This window comes from Aptenodytes forsteri, unplaced genomic scaffold (genome assembly GCF_000699145.1).
Source record: "Aptenodytes forsteri isolate BGI_AS27 unplaced genomic scaffold, ASM69914v1 Scaffold150, whole genome shotgun sequence".
Classification (NCBI taxonomy): Eukaryota; Metazoa; Chordata; class Aves; order Sphenisciformes; family Spheniscidae; genus Aptenodytes; species Aptenodytes forsteri.
Genome location: NW_008795693.1, coordinates 508752 through 527751, shown reverse-complemented (window position 1 = coordinate 527751; position 19000 = coordinate 508752). Strand labels below are relative to the sequence as shown.

General features: G+C 42.8%; 1 protein-coding gene across 2 annotated transcripts in view; it reads right to left on the bottom strand.

Annotated features, from left to right (window-relative positions):
- The window catches only part of IKZF1 (IKAROS family zinc finger 1), a 56479-nt gene that overhangs the window by 11634 nt on the left and 25845 nt on the right, over positions 1–19000 (bottom strand). For both annotated transcript variants that reach the window (XM_009282885.2, XM_019473031.1), the window contains exons 3-4: positions 6994–7254; positions 909–1076 (exon numbers count right to left, since the gene is read on the bottom strand). In XM_009282885.2, the coding sequence (XP_009281160.1) occupies positions 909–1076; positions 6994–7254 (429 nt within the window). The remainder of the gene's footprint in view (positions 1–908; positions 1077–6993; positions 7255–19000) is intronic.

The following is a 19000-nucleotide window of genomic DNA, read 5'->3' as shown; positions in this document are numbered from 1 at the left end:
TCTGCTACCCAGAACTTGGTCCCAAAGCCAACTTTTGCAAGTAAAGTTACAAGTGTCAGTTCCAGAAATGTGTTTTGCAGGTCTCTTATCCAAATAACAGTTTGCATTTCCAGCTTAGCTTGGGAAACTAGATGAGACAACACTCTGCTTTTAAAGGCACTTTAAAGATGCTAAATTGGTTTTGCTTCACAAAAGGTATGTGACTATGGCTTCTGTCAAACAATGAGAGGTTCGTGGTAATGGAAAAGCGCAGCTATTCAAAAATATTTATTCAGATCTCTATATTACTGTTGAGACAAAACATTGAAAAACTCTAGCACAGTCCTCTTTTTTGGAAGATTATTATCTTTCTCTCTCCCACCCTCTCCCTCCTTCCCACCCTTTCTCTTTCAAAGTAATTGTAGTAACAAGGTGCAACAAATAACTGCTGCTAAATGCTGTAGGTGGTATTCACTCCTTAGGTTGAGAATGACTACCAGACTGGAGGTTTTTGAGACTTCGTGACTTAAAACCTACTGTGTTTAGACCTTATATTATCTCTATATGTGGATAAATGCCATCCAAACTCTAAAACATTCATCAGCTTTAATTCATGTTCGTAGTTCCATGAAATGGATTACTCACATGAGGCTCGTAAGATGAAACCCTAATACAGAAACTTTTAATCAGCCAAGAAGTACAGGAAAAAAACCAGTGCTTCTGGTGAAGGAACATGAGTGTGAGATGAGTTTAGTCATTTCTTTGCTGCTAAAACACTGCGGCCAGCTCACAGCTTGGTTAACCCCAACATGGGGCTACTCGCCTCCACAGGGTGAGAAGACCTCTCAGGCTTGGTGGCCGCCAATGCCCCTGTCTCCTCAACGGGTGTGGTGACAAGTGCCCCTGGACAGTCCCACACCTTCACTTACCCGAGTGAGTCCTCAGGTGTCCCGTGAGGGCATCCCTGCGACGGCAGGCGTAGTTACACAGGTGACACTTGAAGGGCTTTTCACCCGAGTGCAACTTTATGTGGCGCAGAAGGTTGCCCTTCTGTGTAAAGGAGGCTCCGCACTGATTGCACTGGAAAGGGCGTTCTCCTATGGGGAGAAGGAGAAAATATGTGAGAACAAAAAATCTTATGTGGTAACAAGAGAAAGATTTCAGTGAGAAAGTTGTTTTCTCACTGCTGCTCTGTGACTTCCACCGGCTGCAGGTTTGATATAACATGAGGCTTTCAGACTAAACCTGCCAGTTTCTTAATGCTTCACTGGCTGGGTCAATTTGATCTGAAAATCTAATTTTTTTTTTCTAAATCAGAATGGCACATCACAATGCAAATTCAAACTCATTTAAATAAAGTGACTGCAACATTTTGTGTTGAAGAGCCACTCTTCCTGATCAGCAGTTTTGGAATAAACCAATATCCAATTTTGCATGTTGTGGCATTTGGTGGGGTTTTTAATGTGGCTTTTTTCAAAGGGTCTTTAAAATATGCCACTGAAGCAGCAAAATAAAAAGGAAACTCATTAAAAATGCATTTCAGGATCACAAGTTCATTTCAGCGTTACATTCTTATATTTAAATGAAAGGCACTTCATTATAACGGTTATAATAACTTCTTTTCATTTACATTTTCCCTGTATTTTCCCTTTCAATTTCTTCTCCATTACCTGTCTGTCCCTAAGCAGCCAAATCAGGAAAGAGACAGAGAAAGAGAGAGAAAGAGAGAGACTAAAATCACATAAGTTAAGATAGTGCAAAGGAAGCCCTGTACTCCCCTGCCAAAGTCCCGACCCTTCTCTAGGTAAGGTATGAACAGAGGAGCTGCACAAATGGGCTCTGCTGGTCTACACTTTGGACGGACGCAGGATAAAACTTGAAGAGGCATAGCAGTGGTTTGTCTGAACTGGTGCCTGTTATCAAGGAAGCGAATCAACTAGCCTTTGCAAAAATTAATACGGCTCTTGTTTGCTTTTTAGTGCTGTTTAAAATCAATATGCTCATTTATTCGCTTAGCTATTTTTTTAAAATTTAAGATAGATGAGGCCTTGTCTTAAGTCAGTGGGAAATATAATAAGTTTCCAGTTGTACCAGATAGGAGTAACGGAAAATTTATACATGAGAGCACTCCATCAACGGGAACCACTCCTGCATGCCCGTTTCTCTGTAGCCTTCGACTAAGTCAAACCAGCCTTTGAAACTCATTTGCTGAATTCTGTTTCTCTTAGGCATAAATGTAATCTGCTCTAGTAATTATAATGCATCGACAGTATTAGAAACAGCCCAGAGATGACCTGTTCTTAGTTTTGATTTTCTTTAACAATAGTTAAAGAAAACAATAACAATAATATTGAATTTAAATTTCAGTGCTGAAGTTAAAATAAAAAAAAATAAATAAATACAAGTTAAACAATTTCTTTCTTCTCTCTTACTTAACCATCATGCATTGTTTTGCACATCTAGGACCGACTTGTATGTCCATACGTGCGCATATATGTGCGGCATGATCATTTTTGACTTTTGGGTAGTGCAGTAGAACAGCTGAAAATCAATTAGACAGCAGCACAGTCCCAACCCAAAAATCTGCAAAATCTGCAAAATCAGGGCTGGCAGCTTTAGCATTCAGCAAACAGTAAAATGAATCTACTTTATGGCAAGATATTTCCATCGGTCGAACAGCTTCAAGCAGGTCAGCATAGTCCCTGTCAAGCCAAACGAGCTCACTTTCTTTGTCGGGCAGGTAACTGTATTCATCTAAACTATATCCGCAACTGCTTCAACTGGGGCGGCCCACAAAAATGCCAGCGTTAGCCTTACAGGATTTTGCAATGTACTTCATAAGCCATGCACAGTAGTTGTTAGGGGAAAAAGAAAACGGGTAAGAGTCTGTCTGCTTTACCTCTTAATCTTTGGGGCAGTTACTCAGCGTGGAAGGTATTTTTCAGAAATGGACTGAAACAGTAATGAAGAAGTCAGTTTGTCATGGGGGACACAAATTCAGAAGAAATGGTTAATTCTTACTAAACAGCTTTTCTAGCATTCATCTCTGTTATTTTTACTCAGAGGAGCATAAGAGGAGAAAACGAGGATCTTAAAAGTACTCCAGGAATGAGATGGAAAGCAAAGTAAGAATGAAATGTATCTCCAGCCTACAGCTCTTGCAATTACAGGGTGAAATCTTGCACTGGGTGGAGAAGACAGACGGATGGAGCATTTCAGACGAGACTGCTGCATACCAAGTATTTCTACAAAACTTACAGTGGGATCAAATGTAAGGGAACCTGCACTCACGTTGCTGTACAAGGGAAAAGACACCACCACCAAAAGACCCTGAAACTACGTGTAGCTTGGCCAGCCCTTGGTCATCCATGCTGCAACTACTGGGGTGGGGAACGCCTGCCTTGTGAGCCCAGCAAAGCTCCCAGCCCTGCTAGGATGGAGACGGTCGCTGATGGAAGGTTACTGGGTGTGGCGCTGTCCCCCCAAAACGGGGAAGGGACAGGACAGAAAGAAAAAACACATAATGCATCTTGAAACAGTCAGCTTTATGTGTTATTTTGTCGCCAGTTCTGAACAGCACATGTCTACCCTGGGCAGATTTCACCGCGCGGTGTGTAGCTATGGACGAATATGGGCCCAGGAGCAAAAGCTGCAATGGGACCCTGAATTGAATCAACCACCATTGCAGTGATTTGCAAGCCTTAGTGGGAGCACAGGCCCTGGACTACTTATTCAGTGAAGAATAGTTATCATCTTAATTGAAATCTTTCTCATTTCTTAAACAATATAATGACAAAATCACCTAATACTCAGAGGCGTGCATAGCTCTCTTTCGTCTCTTTTTTTTTTAATGCTCATTCTTCAATGGGCATTAGTTCTCTAAATAAATTTGAGACATTCAGATCCAACTAACAAGACATAACTGAACTAACTGGTGACTTAAGTTAAAGAAGTGTACATAGAAAAATGGAATATATATACCTATGCACACACACATATACATGCACATATATGCATATGCACACATGCACACACATAGGTGCACACTGAGCAAGCGAAGCCTGAATCTATACCCCGAGTTCTCAGCACCAGGGAGCAGGAGGGAGTTTCTCTCTCCTTTCTAGATCTCATTTTTCCTAAACACCAAGCAAGACAGCAGCAAGCTGGAGAAAAATCAACGTACTGAAAGCCTTGGGGAAGGAGAGTGAGGAGAGTCGGGCATCTGTGAGTGGGACTTGCTCTGCAGACGGGAGCAACAGGTAAGGTGCTAGGAAGCAGTCAGTGCTGTACAGCTGCTTGCAGACAGGAGGGGGCAGGAATATCAGGTGCTGCTCTGCATATCTGCACTTGGCAGGTGTATTCATTAAAAGCAATTATGCCTTTTATCAGGTTGGGCAGTCATTTTATTTTGGCACTTTAGTGTGCTAGAGTTTTGTTCACTTATCAAATATTTATTTAAGGAAACCTCACTGCATATGCAGGTTTTACATGAATTAGCAGCAAAGTAATTCATTTGCGAGTCTTATTCCTTCACCAGGCATGTATTGAAATGGGCTTCGCCGTAGTCAGTTAAATGTCTGTAATAGTATATCCCATTTCTACTTTAATTTTCACAGCGCAGCTGAAAGGAAAAGCAGTCAACACTGTTTCCCCATGACGTCCCTTTAATTTAGACTACCAGCTCCGAGCCTCCACTCCCTTGCCAGCCCCTGAAAAGCCACCTGAGCTCACCTAAAGAGGCTGCTCAGAAGAGGAGTCGAGGGCGAGGCGGGAGGGCAAGCAAAGGCTTTCTTTCCATGGAAGGACTCAGGAGCGCAGCTTCACACCCTTTAGTTTTATTAAGTGTAAAAGAAGGAGGTCCTGCTGAGCGAAGTGCAGCTCATGGGATGCTTCCACTGTAGGTTTTAACTACGTTCTCTGATTAAAAAGAGGGTCCCGTTGGCAAGGGGAGGGCTCTGCAAAGGGCGGAGAAGTCTGGGAGTGACAGCCCTTGCGTGGTAGTGCCCCGAGCACCCTTGGCAGGCGCGTGAGTCTCTCCGCCAGGCAGGGAGTTTGGGCAGCTGGAGATCTGTGCCAGGGAAACCAGTGAGGCGGCCCCGGGGACGCTGCCACAGGGAACAGGCAGCCCAGTTCATCCTCCAGAGACTCAGCCTGCCGGGTACCAACCAGTGCACTAGAAACAAAGGCAGCTCTGCTCACCGCCTCCCTAAAATCAGGTGTGTCCCCACACAGGCCATTCAGCCCTGGTGCAAACACTGCCTCTGACCCTCAGGGACTGGAAACAGCTCCTCCGAAGCAGCAACAGCATACTTCTAATAAAACAGCAGCCTCCTTAAACAAGCACAAAGACTTCTACCTCTAAATGCATTTTAAGTTACAACATTTTATTTCAACTGCTGCAGCATCCTCTTCAAGCCCATGGGTCTGTTTAAAAGGCCTCATGTCCAAGTCATTTTCCATATACATTTTATCAACGTTTAAAGGATCACATTAACATTCAATTAAAAAAAAAAAGGAAACAATCGACCAACAAGCACTTTATTATATCTAGGAAGTAGGCTGGAGCCTCTCTTCTGAGAACTAGTTGTGGCTTTTCCAATAGAGATAATTATCTGCTCTTCCCTGACAGCGGGATTTATCATATTGAATTGAAGAGCACTTTGAAGTAGCCAACTATCACCAGCACTGCTTCTGAACGTGGCTAACCCACGTTAGGCTAACAGATGACACCCTTCCAGAGCTTGAAATAGAGATAATTATCTGCTCTTCCCTGACAGCGGGATTTATCATATTGAATTGAAGAGCACTTTGAAGTAGCCAACTATCCACAGCACTGCTTCTGAACGTGGCTAACCCACGTTAGGCTAACAGATGACACCCTTCCAGAGTGAACAGCCACAGTTACAATGACAGACATCAGCACCGGGGGATGGATGACACTTGGGGTCTTTTCATGGATCCTCTCCATTAAACTCTGAAAACACTTTGCTAATCTCACTCCTTAGTAATTCTGGGGAAAGCATTTAAGCATGGTTGGGGGGATGTGGAGGAAGAAAGTATCTATGTGTTCACTAGCACGACTATTTCAGCGGAATCTAAACATCGGACAGGTCATTCTTACCTTAAAAATATTTAAAAATTCCCTCTTATTTGAATATTCATGCAAAAATGCCAAATACCTTATTTATTTATTTTCAAAGTAACTTGCGTAGCACAATAGTACAGTTCAGTTCTTCTCCTTCAACTATGGATGACCTTAGAGTTCAGATTGGAAGCCTAATTTTTAGACAGCTTATATCAGGTAAGATGAGACTCACCCTGGTCTTTACTTCTTCATTTGTTTCAGCCTCTTCATTTTTTGCACTCTTTGAGACTATTTAGAATTAGAAAATTGAGGCAAGAAGATTCACAGCACTGTATAATGAAAAGCCATCCCTATGGAGCACAATATCTTTACATGTCCCTTTTAGTGTCCCAGTGGAAACCGTTTAGTCCAGACTTGACCAGTGACAATACTTGTTTTTACTTCATGAAACATTTGACATAAAATTAACCCCTTTTTTACTAAGACTGCCAGTACAATTCCCTTAACATTTATTTTGCCAATCACTTTCATAATCACTGATCCATAATGAGCTTTGTTGCATTGTTGGAAACATTAGAACTGGGTTGATTTCAGAGTTAGCCACAAATGGGTTTTTCTTCAGCAATTCTTAGAAATTTCTTAGAAATTAAACAGACTCCTTTACTTTTTTTTTTAAATTTGAGTTTTTCATGTAGCTTCAAACCAAACAAACTGCACAATTTCTAGCCCAATAGATAGACTTCCATCAAGAAGAAATCTCAATTCCTGTGCTGTCCAAAATGGCATAACAAAATAACCGAGTTCCAAATGCCCACCGATGCTGCATTATCTTACAAGAGGGAACATGTGCATGATACAGAAAATAAGTCTTAGTTCCTCAAATGTGGCCAATTCGTGTCAACTAAAGGAAAAACTATGGCAGGCCTTACCAGTGTGGCTTCGTTTGTGAACCATGAGCACATTGGGACCGATGCAAATTATCCCACAGATATCACATTTTAGCTTTCCGTTAGGAAGTCGAATGCCTCCAACTCCTGACATAGCTTTGCTGCCTGGGCCATTGTGCGAGCCATTCATTTTCTCTCCCGAGGTATCAATCATTCGTAAATCCTCCGCACATTCTTCCCCATTCATTTCACAGGCACGCCCATTCTCTTCATCACTCTGAGTCTCTATTTTAATATTACCGGCTGAAAAAAACAATACAGGATGCCACTCAGTTTTGTTACAGAATAAATACGGTGGCAAAGAAACAATCACATCATAGGAGATAACTTCTAAACAGCATGTACAATATACCTAAATAACAAAAGCTACAAACACGACTACATTTCTATGGGCAATGCAATGAGTTTGTAACACATGGAGCAATGAACAGTGAAAATCAGTAAGACAAATACAAGGCATCCAGGGAGCTGGGAACCCAAACCACATTACAAGTCTGTTCCTAGGTCACTTTGAGATTTTTGCAGTTGTAATGTTCATTTTGACAATTCAGGCTAATTGGAATGAAACTTTAAATGAATCCACTTCACATGGATTTGTCCAAAACAATTGTGAAAGTAACTCATCAAAGACAATGGATGAAAGTGAACTGAAAATGCAACATTCTCCACTTGGCAGGAAGATCCCGAGGGTTTTACTGAATCCAAATATTTGGTTTGCAATTCTATGGGGTAAGCAAGGACAACGGGAAAGCAAAGAGTACAAACACTGATAAAGAAACCAGGGTGGGAAAGGATGGAAGGAAGAATTTAAAAGCAAGAACTATCATTACAGGAAATTATAGGAATCATAATTGTGGTTTTAGGACAGCAGGATTAGGATCGCTGAGTAAGAGGAGAGGATCTCTACAGCCATGAGCTACTATTAAAAACCAGTCAAATCAACAAAGGTGGGTGGGAGAACTGTTTTACTTTATTGGATAAGCCCTTTGTGTTATAATCCCATAGGTTACAATAGCTTGCAGCTAGAAGAATAATTCAGGTATAAATTTGGCATAGCCTCACTACATGTGATAACATGTAGGTTGGTAAATTTGATCTAATATGAACACAGCAAACCTAAATGTTATGGAAAAAGGCCAAGATTCAGATCAGTTAATGCCAGCATTCATTCCTCTTCTCTCCACAGGACTGTATGATGTTTGTGTAAAATAAAACATCTTTACAGTTATTTCCCTCTTTTCTAATCTGATGATTTTGGTGAAAAAATAGTTCTTCATTAGGCTGAAAAAGACCATTTCATTGCCCCAAATCTTACTTTCCTTTCAGTGAAAAACCCCTTCCTTCACCCCACCCCACCCCAAAAAGGAAAACATTTATTTTAGTGACTAGTTGAGTACACAAGGGGTCTGTTTCACCCAGTAAAGACCAGGTCTTCTCCTTTTGTGGAACAGTAGTTTCACGGTAGCCTTATTCATAAGTGGTGGTGTAGCAATGACATAATTAATCTCTGGGCAATAATTACCTCAAGAGATGAAATACCTTGACATTCATTTGAAATTGAAAGGTTTGACAAACTCTGCTCTGCTACACCCTGCAACCTCCCAGGTGTCCCAGGGGGGTTGCATGGATGTGACTGACAGGAGTATCTGACTCAAGATCCTACTGGGAAACACGTTGAGCGTAAAGTGTTCACATTTCTGAACACTGCTTGACTGGACACCTTTTATAAAATCTACCAATCTAGGTGTTTTAATGATTTTTCAAATACTGCATTTTTAATAGAAATCGTATGCAAGACAGAATGAGTGCACATCATAAATAGCAGTTTTTCCTTTAAAATGTATACCCTAAACAGGGGAATAATGTAGAGATATGGAAAAAAAAAATCAATGACCAAATAGTGATTTACAAAGATGGTAGGATTGGCTAAACAGAAATGATCTGCACTATTCTGCAAATTTAGTGGACTACAACCCCGTACTGCTGTTTTCACCATGGTGCACGGAAGCAATAGGACTATTTGGCTTGAGCACATGATAGATTTTCCATAATTCACACACCAGGTTTTTTTCTCTTAATCATAAGAATAATAATCTGAATGTAATTATATTTATACAAAACAATTACAGGCTCCTTGCCTGCCAGGGATTTGGAGAAGGTGGCTTTTGAAGTAGGCTTTATGCTAAGTTAAAACAAAATACATGTGAACGAAGCAAAAAGATCAGACTACTTAAGCCCTTTGGTAGCATATGCAGACAAATGTACATTACTGAGAACTGACATGACACAAACAAAAATCATAAAAGTCGGAACTAGATGGAAATGCTCTGTAGTGAGCTGAGTTTGCAGTATACTTACGGGAAAAAGATTTGGGAATTATTGCATGAAAGTCCCTAAAGCCTTCTGCCCCGTATGCAGCTGCAATAAAGAAGGCAAACAGGATGCTGGTTTGTGGTACTGCTAGCAGTAAATGTAAAAGAAGATGGCATTATTGCTATAAGAGGAATACCTAGGAGAAAGAGAACTATCATCACAGAAGCAACACAAGCAGCTTAGGATGAAGCAGGAACAGCAGCAGGACAGTTGGCAGGGGAATCCTGACCTGCCCAAAACAATTCCCATTTGTAAAAATGCTCTTTTCTTTCAAAGCGTCCAACAAGTTTTATCATGTTTTCTAAATGCATAACCTCTCCTGGGTATTCCCTTTGCTCGCAGGTTAACTCCTGCTGAAGTCAAGAGGAACTTCTGCTAAAGTGTCTCGAAAGGGTCAATGGGAGCAGAGCACCTAACACAGCCTTCTCCCGCCCCCAGGGAAACTGCGGGCCCCTATGGTGCAAGCTTCCTCTCAGGATTTGTTTTTTGCCAACATGCCCTCTTTGTGTGCCAGAGATCTCTTCTTTATACGTCCTTCTTTCTAGTCACTGCAGCTATAAAAAGTGAAATTGCATTGTTTTCTTCTCATGCCTGCTGGTCTTATGCAATGGAAGAAGAGGGAGTTCCATTTTATATATATATTATTGTGTATATTGGCATATTTTTTGTTTTCATGTCTAAGGCTTGTCCTCACAATGTATCTACACAAAAGTAGCTGCACAAACACACTATACCCTGCATATTATGAGTAGCCACGTGCAAATTAACATGCCATGGGGCACACTGATACAATTAATGATGGAGTTCATTACTTGACATAAGCAATGATAGGGATATTGATCCAGTCAATCTTCACTAAAGCTCCCCGCAGCTATGCCCCTGGACTGCCGTAGCTGTGCTGCTCAATGAATGTCCCCACGCAGACGAGGCCAAGAATCCAGGATGCCCTTACAAGCGCATCCATTTGGCAGCGCAGCTCACGGCAGGGGCTCAGTTCAGGTGCGGAGCTCACTTTGCCAGTGAGAGCTGATAGACGGTGAGGCCACCCGCCTCGCCCTGGCTCCTCACGGAGATTTTATAGGTCTAATTAACAAACAAAATCTCTTCATGTTCCAACTTAGCACTTTTTGCAAACCTGTTTTCCAAATGAAAACTAGTGAAAAAAGCCCCACTGATGTAGGAGACACAACAGGAGAGAGAAATAGCTCCAGTAGAAATACTAAGGATTTTTATTAAATCTGAATGAGAAATGGGAAGGCAGGCTATACATTTTTTTTTTTCTGGAGACTTAGACTGAAAATAAAAATCAACAGTGTTTTCTATTTCTTTTGTGAAGAGAGGTTCCTGTCCCTCCCTTGCTATAGTGGTGAAAATCACTCTTGGAGCACTGATGATACGACAAATACCTGGGAATCAGGCTTTTCAGATGCGCTGATCAAGAACATATCAGCATTTGTACAGCTTTCTTAAACAGTTACCCAATCTAGTCTTTGTAGAAATAATTTCTGTGTACATCCATGTCTGTGTACACATACATGCAGACATTAATTAGCTCTACAATAATTCATGGCAATAATTTCTCATTGGCTCTTCTAAAACCATTAAGACATTACTCATTAATTAATTTACTTCAATTTGGTTGGAGATGACCTTAAAAGGCTCTGTATTTTACTCTCTTTGTACACAGCAATTCAGGGGAGTTTAATCCAAACCCCTTTTTTTGTGCAAGGAGTGTGGAGTGCACCAGTGTCACTGAACTGACAGTTCTCCCCCGCTCCCTTTTTACCTACCCGGAGTGTGGAAAAGTTACCCAAAAGCAGGGCACTGGGTGGGTCTCTCGTGCTCTCTGATTTTTACTAGGAGCTTCACTCAGAATTTTCTGAAGAGCATTTGAAATTTATGTTACAAAGACTGTTCTGTATTCTATGGTTAAAGGTGGTTTATGCAAGTCTTTGGAAAAAAAAAAAGAATTGACATGTCAAAGGGGAAAGGGGTGATGATATGATTTATTACTGAAGAGCAGCGTAGCTGGCTCAGCACAAGATTCAGGCTGGGACAGTCGGGAAGGCAGGATGGAGGGCGAGGTGACAGAGTCACGCTTCCCTGGAAAGACTTGAGCAATGTGGAGAGGGAAGGGAGGCACTTTGCAATGAATGAAAGAGTCGGTAGTGGGGAGAAAGGAGAAACCAAACGGACCTCCTGGGAAACAGGATGTGGAGGGTGGCTTTTAAGGGACAGAGAAATAGGCAGCTGGAAAAAAAGGCATGTGAAGAATTAGTAATTTGTTTTCAATCCATTGCCAATTTACCTTCTCTTATAGCTATGGGACTCCCTCCCAGATGTAAAATCCTTTCAGTTTTGTGAGACTTTGGCACTGGCACAGGTCTAAGTACCTGGGTCAAAATCCCATTTGGAAGGGGGCATTCACCTCCCGAGTTATATTCTTCTCCGGTGGGATTTTTAAAGAAGAAAAAAGCATAAGACCTGGCTATCAAAGGAATTTAGAGAGTAACAGAGAATGATAAATCACACTGAAGCTTCTGGGGCATTTTAACAATAGGGTTCCCTAACTCCCTTTGCTTTTTAATGGGATTTGAGCATCTTTAGTACTTTTATCCCAGCAGGTACTTAACTGAATCTTGTGGCATATACCTGCCTTTAAGAAGTTATCCTTTAGCCTTTCTTTGAAAATAACCACGACAATCTGATTTTTGGTCCATGCAATGTCTTGCTCATACTTTGTAGCTAACAGCAAAGAAAAGACCTCTCTTCAAGTTGCTTCAAGTAATTTGGGTGCATGTAATTTTTTGTCTGAATGGCTCATTTGTTATTCCAAGACAAGTCAGAAGTATTTTGTTGATGTTAGTTATGTTTAAATGGTAGCTTTAAAGTCCAACAGGAGTTTTTCATGAAGGCACCATAACTATTCAAGCAGCAGACAGATGAAGCTGCAACGATACCTGGCTGATTTGAACAGTGGATTAGCACTGTTATGGTGAGGAGGAGAAAACCTTTAACACCATCCTTTCTAATAAATTATAGAAAATGTTGCTAAAAAGGCAGAATAAGATGAAAAAAGCCTATCAGACCAAAATAAATCACCTCAGTGTGCCAACATGTGTCAACAACAGCAGCCAGGATCTCTTCCTGTTTACATAGGTGCAAAACCCAGAAAACAGAATATTGCCAGCAATTCCACCTGTTATTTCTGATACAAGACATAACAGTTATTCTGTTTTGTTACAGTGCACCAAATTCTAGCACTTGGCTATGACCTGAAATCCAAACCTTCCCCCTTTTCTTTTTACATCGTGGTCATTTACTGTGGCATCAGCTCTGTTCTCACCCCATAAGAGCGCTGCAGGTGGAGGTTGCCATTCTCAGAAATGTAAGGTACACAAGCAAGTTTGTCTGCAGAATATTTAAGGAGTCCGTATTCACTGGCTAGGCTTGACAACAACAAAGACCAATTCTTTAACTTATGTTTCCATTAATGGTATCTTTCCCTTATGAGTTTCTGAAGTGACATGAAGAATCATGTAGATGTAAAAAAGGCCAACAAAAGGTCTGGGCAGAGCAACCATACTTAGTTATGCAATGGCCTCAGCCCTTCTTCAGTAAAATTCAGAAGACACAACACGGCATAGGTGGGACTGATTCAAACTAACCATTCAGCTATAGAAAATCGGATGCATCCATGTGGTCTTAAAAATTACTCTTTTGCCCTCTCCTTTCTACATATAGCACTGCATTGCCCAGTTAATCAAGCATTTGTGGTGTCTGCGTGTGTAAAATGCTGAAAGTTAGAGGCAGCTCAGAATTGCCTAAAAAGTTAGAGCCTACAATGCAACTTAACTGCTATGGACAAAAGGAAACACATCAATAAATTAAAAGGGCTGTATGCAGCCCACGTTGCACAAGCTGTTATGTCGGGCTTCTGTTAAAAAGAGGGCCCAGCATTCACTGTGTCACAGGACAGAGAGACCACTAGCACAGTGGGAGGTGAACATCTGAGGCCGGTGAGGCAGCGCGGCGACGCAGTGTTGGCACCTTATTGTTTTGCTTGAGAGAGCTGAAGTCTTTACCACAGGCTGCAACATGGCGAAGAGGGGGCAACAGAAAAAAATGAAGACTTCTTAATGAGAGGCTCTCAGCTGGCTTTTTAAAGGGAAACAAAAATAACAGAAAGAAGAGCAGTAGCAGAAACTGCTGGGGCACACCTGCAGGTAGAGCAGACTGGTGCCGACGGATAAGGAGATCCTCCCTGTGGGGTCCGTGCTGCCCCTCCTTTGACTCCAAGTGCCAATCAGTCCTTGGCAGCCAATTTCTTCCCTACTCTAATTTTGGCTTTCAATCAAATGTATATTATTCCAGAAACACAGGCGTCCCCAGATAAGCTATCTCCCACGGGACAACCGGTGTGGGGAGCTCCACCCATGTCATCGCCCGCGACTGCCATTTCCTCCCACTGCTGGGTGCCCCGCTGCTGCCCGCAGGGAGGTGCCTGGCGTGCCAGAGCCCGTGCCAGCGCCTGCCGGTGTGCATGGCTCGGCTTCAGCTGCAAGGAGCAGGGAGCTGTGCTCACTGCATTGCAAAACACATCAGCATGGTTTTCCGGGGGCTGCAATGAGATCAAACGGTAGGGAATGCAAACAAGTGAACAAAACAACCAACAAAGTATGTCTTCTCTAGGTACAAAAAGTGGCTCTTGCTCCATGGTGCAGACTCCCATTAACCTCCCATTAGTTACCTATGGGAATCCTCTAATGCACCAGTAAAGACGGACGGGTTAAAGACAGATTCAAGGAACGCCCCTGAAATCTACTCACACACTTGAAGCTAGGTGCTTTCTATGTATCTTTCTGAATTTGTGTTTCAGCAGGAAACGATCTGTAACCAAGCCAAGAGGTTGATCCAGTTCATATTTATTGTCTTTGTTGTGCTACTCACTGGTACATTTTGTACTGGATTCAAGTTGTTTTTTCAAAGGACTGGTAACTACCAGGCTGTTTGATGTTCATCATCTGAATTACCAGTAAAACTAAGTTTTAAAGGCAAGAGAAAGAGCATTATCAAGAAAAGCCATGCTAAACCTATTTCTCAAGTTCCACATGTATGTGTAACCCATGCTTCCTCTCTGCGAAGTGTTCTGTGTCTTTTACTGGCTGCATGATGGAGAAGCTAAGGGAACTGCTGCAGGCTTGCTGGTAACAGACTTTATTGACACTTTTCTGTTTTGAGAAGTAAGCTGGGAAGATTTTCAAACTGGAGGGAAAGGTTTGCTGACAAACAATGGCAGGAACAGAGGTTCTCATTCTTGATGTCTTTGTCTCTTCTGCTTCCATCAGATTTTTTTAATGTGGGCATTAAAGGATGAGGAAGTAGCAAAAGGGCATTTAGCAAGAAATTTTTAAAAAGCAAAGTAACCTCAAGTAACAATACACAACACTGAGATAAAAACACTAGCATATATGAAAAGATTCCTGGCTCACACAGGTATGTATATCTGTGTGGATACACGTGCTTATGTGCCGAGTCTGGCACCTGTGAAGCTGCGTTCTCCAGAAACGCTATAGGCACAAGCGTTGCGACTTATGCTCTTCCCCACACAGCAACAGTTACCAAAGAGAAGCAGAGCCTCAGACAGACGATAATCTAACATTTATAAGGCAACCTCCTTCTGTAATCCTTTCACAAAGCATGCTTTGGTGAAATTCATGCGTGTTAACCTGTCCTCAGCTGCAACAAAATTCTAGCTAATGGCAGTCGCACGTGGCAGCCTGGGAGAATATGAAACGAGTGCGCACCTGCAAAGATTGGAGAACAGGAGCGACTATGTTGAGATTTAACAGGGAGACCAAAGAAGCTCCTTACAGATGGGAGAAAGGCAGGTTCTTGCATGAAGCCATGCTGTCATGGCTGGAAGTTGTCCTTACCCTGCTGCAAACCTGGGGGTTACTGTGGGGATCCCTAGCCAAAGCAAAGGGCTTAATAAATGCAGAAATAGGAGTAAAGCACAGCTACACACTTAAGGTGATCAGTTATGTACAAATGGTGTGAAATGTAGCTAGAGGGGGAATTTTAAGCCTGCCTGACCAAGAGAAAACCTTGTGAAATCTGAACATGTAAAGAGGGTATTGGTCAGACCTGTACCAGCTGAAGACAGCAGGAGAAACCTACCGCTTGGGAGCAACGAAGTGTCCTTGGTTCTGTGGTAGGAAGGGGACGACACAGCTCCTAGGCTCACCATACAGCTAGCGCGGTGCGTGGGGCGGCACAGGGACAGGCAGGGAGATGAACTGTTTTGTATACTGCTTCAGAGCACCTAAATTTGCCTTGTCCTGAATGCAAAGTTAGCCCTTGCAAACCTTCCTCTTTTCATGCTCCAGCTCAGCAAGCCGCTTACACATCTTTAGTTTTGTCCCTGGAGTGGCACAGAGCTACCCTGGCTCAGGATCAGGCCCTCGCAAGTCCACCCATGTGAACATTTACTGTGCTGTGCCGTCACTGCCAGTGAGATGGAAGCGGGGACTTTTACCAGGGACTGTTCGGCTACTATGATGTCTTGAGCACTATTTTACGCAAGTGTCCATAGTTCTCCAGCTGTCAAAGGGTCAGTAGAGCTAAAATTAGACCAAGCAGCTGTGTTTAGGTTTGGGGAGGTGCCTGTGGGTGCTGTGCCAAGACTGTGCACTGTCAGTCTCCTCTTTTGAGAAGAGGTCAGAGGATGAAATGGAGAGGAACCTAGCCATTTCAGCACTTGAGAGGGAATACTTTATGACAATTTTATCATCTTGCCTACTCAGAAAACATATTGCAGAGCAGAGTCCTCTGTGTCCCCCTCACCAGACGGGGGGGGGGGGGGGGGGGGGGGGGGGGGGGGGGGGGGGGGGGGGGGGGGGGGGGGGGGGGGGGGGGGGGGGGGGGGGGGGGGGGGGGGGGGGGGGGGGGGGGGGGGGGGGGGGGGGGGGGGGGGGGGGGGGGGGGGGGGGGGGGGGGGGGGGGGGGGGGGGGGGGGGGGGGGGGCGGAACCAGGGATATTGAAATTTTATTTTAGACTAAAGCAGATCAAATGTAGTCATTGCTTTATGAGTGATAAAGTAGATTATCTCTCTCAGGACCGTGCAAAGAAGGTAATCCTGAGGTAGCCTGCTTTAGATCTGTTAATCCTGAGTGCTCAGTTACTTTTCTAGAAGTATCCATCTGAGGCTACTGAAGTTTTTTCTTTTTGGGTTGTAGAAATACTGCCAGAAGGTTTTGCAATGTAAACTGCTGTTTACCTGATTACAGTGTGCTCAACAGTCCAGTGAAAGGAAATCTTAATCTATATCTTCTGGGGAAGGGGCATAAATTGTTCTACACAAATCCTAAAGAAATTCTCTGAATGTGGACATACCAGGTAGCTCCTGAGGAGAAAAATGTCAGGACAAAATTAATTCTTTCCTACTGTATATTGCAGCCAATGCTTTGCTACAGAGACCTGGAGTACCCCTCAGGCAATCAGTCCTCTGTGCTGAGATGGCAAGAAACCCCAAATGATCCTGGGAGACTCTTAAACACTCAGACATCTGGATCATTCTGAAAGTCTGCAAACTCAGTTCAGTCCACATTTTTAAAAGACTCCTTGTCTTTCTTCACTTCCTTGGCTATTTTTCATGCCTGCTGTTTCCTTGCTTTTACCTCAGGAAAAACAAGCCCTCCTTCCCTGAACTGAACTGAATCTGACCTTAACCATATTAGCACTATGAGAAGTCATCCCTGACATTGGATGCCTCTTCTGTGAGGCATCCAACAATTGCAAAGTTGTATACTGTTTCCTTGGGTCTTTGAACACAATGCTAAGAGAAAAAAATAGATTTTACTAGCTTTCTGCAACAGCTGATTCAAAAACAAGGGGAGATTATTAAAAAAAATCACAGTTTCTCAGAAAGATGTGGGGAAAAATATGACAGAAGTTCAGGCTAAAGAATTTTCTATATGTAAAAGATATTACATCGGGAACAGCATCCTAGCTGAACTTCCTAGCTCTGCTCTGCAAGCACACTTCAGCTGTGATTTGAAACTACGGAATTTAGGAGTCCCTATTCCTGTCCTGAAGGATATCTCCAAAATCAGAAAAGAACCGTGCTGCAGATGGGAACTCCAAGCTGAGGTTTAGTTGCGTTCCTGGTGCAGGTGTCATCATGCCTCCAGAGGAGAAAGGCCAATATGGCAATCCACTCAGGCACAGCTTCCTCAAACTCGGAACAAACCTTCAGCAATGCTTAAGGCTGGTGAATGTAAAAGGATGTTTTAAAATTATTTTACCGCTCTCTTGAATGAGTAATCCGACATTTGAAACTCACTGGAAACACAGTCAAGATCACAATCTTCAAACAGTCACAATCACCATGCTGAGTATCACTATCTCACATCAAAACACAACCGTTTTCTTAACATGGATAGATCAGCAAAGCATCCAAGCCAACATGTTGCTGGCAGAGCTTCAAGGGAAAAGGCTTTCAGAATAATAGTTGTTGAATTAAATGGTCTCCAATAGCACCACTCTAGACTAAATTGTCATAAGTAGCCCAAACCTGACTATTATGAACGGGAGAAACCTACATAACACAGACCATAGAAATTCTTCCATCAGGGCCTTCATTTCTGGCTGAGGTATAGAAGAGAATAATCTAATATGGTTTAACCAGCATTCAAATACTGCTTGAATTTCTCTAAACCGTTCCGCTCATTTCAATACGCCTATGAATTATTTCAACATTTGTCCATCAACAAAAGATTTTTACAAAAGCAACTAATGTTTTGGGTCTCTCCAACTTCAGACACTAATGAAACTAGATTATCAGAAAACAGATCAGCCTGGAAAACACTGATCACGGAGAAATCACACCACTGTCTCAAGCTCCATAACTGAATTCTGGGCGTCCAGTCACCTCTGAAAATCAGGACCACCCTCTGTTCAGCATGCACATGCAGGCAGGCATTTGTTAGCTCCTCACAAACTCTGTTTGCCATAACCTGTAAGCTGATCAGTGGAGAAGCATTTAACAAAAAGGACATGTATTGGCATATTCTGATTTCAAAGCTCAGAGCTGGTTCAGGCATTGCTTCCCAATCTGCAGCAGAGGGAGACTATCAAACCCTTGTTCCACTGCAGCACCCCACAGACTGCAAGCACCTGTGCGGCAGTGGAGAGCAATTTTGAAGTATCTAAATGATTTGGGAGCTTAAGTCTCCTTGACTTTTAGTGGTATTCAGACTTTTAAGACAACCTGAGCTTCCCATGGGGGGTGGAGAAACAGCAAACCCACACTGAGAATGCTGTTGAACTTGAGTCCAATCGCAGCCATGGCTGAGAAACATCACAGCTTCCCCCTTGTCCGGCTTAACAGGAAACCTCTATCTACTGTTCCTCTAACTCCTTCCACAAACACACAGAGCAGTCTGGACATATTACCCATTTCCTCCCAACCCACAGTTGTTTATCTCCTTAGCAGCTGTCATGGCCTAGAAGTTTGGAGCAAGTCCTATGCCAGTTGCTATGATGTAAATTCGAATCAACCAGGTTGAAAGGCTTCTAGGAGACCCCAGACAAAAAAAAAAAGAAAAAAGAGGA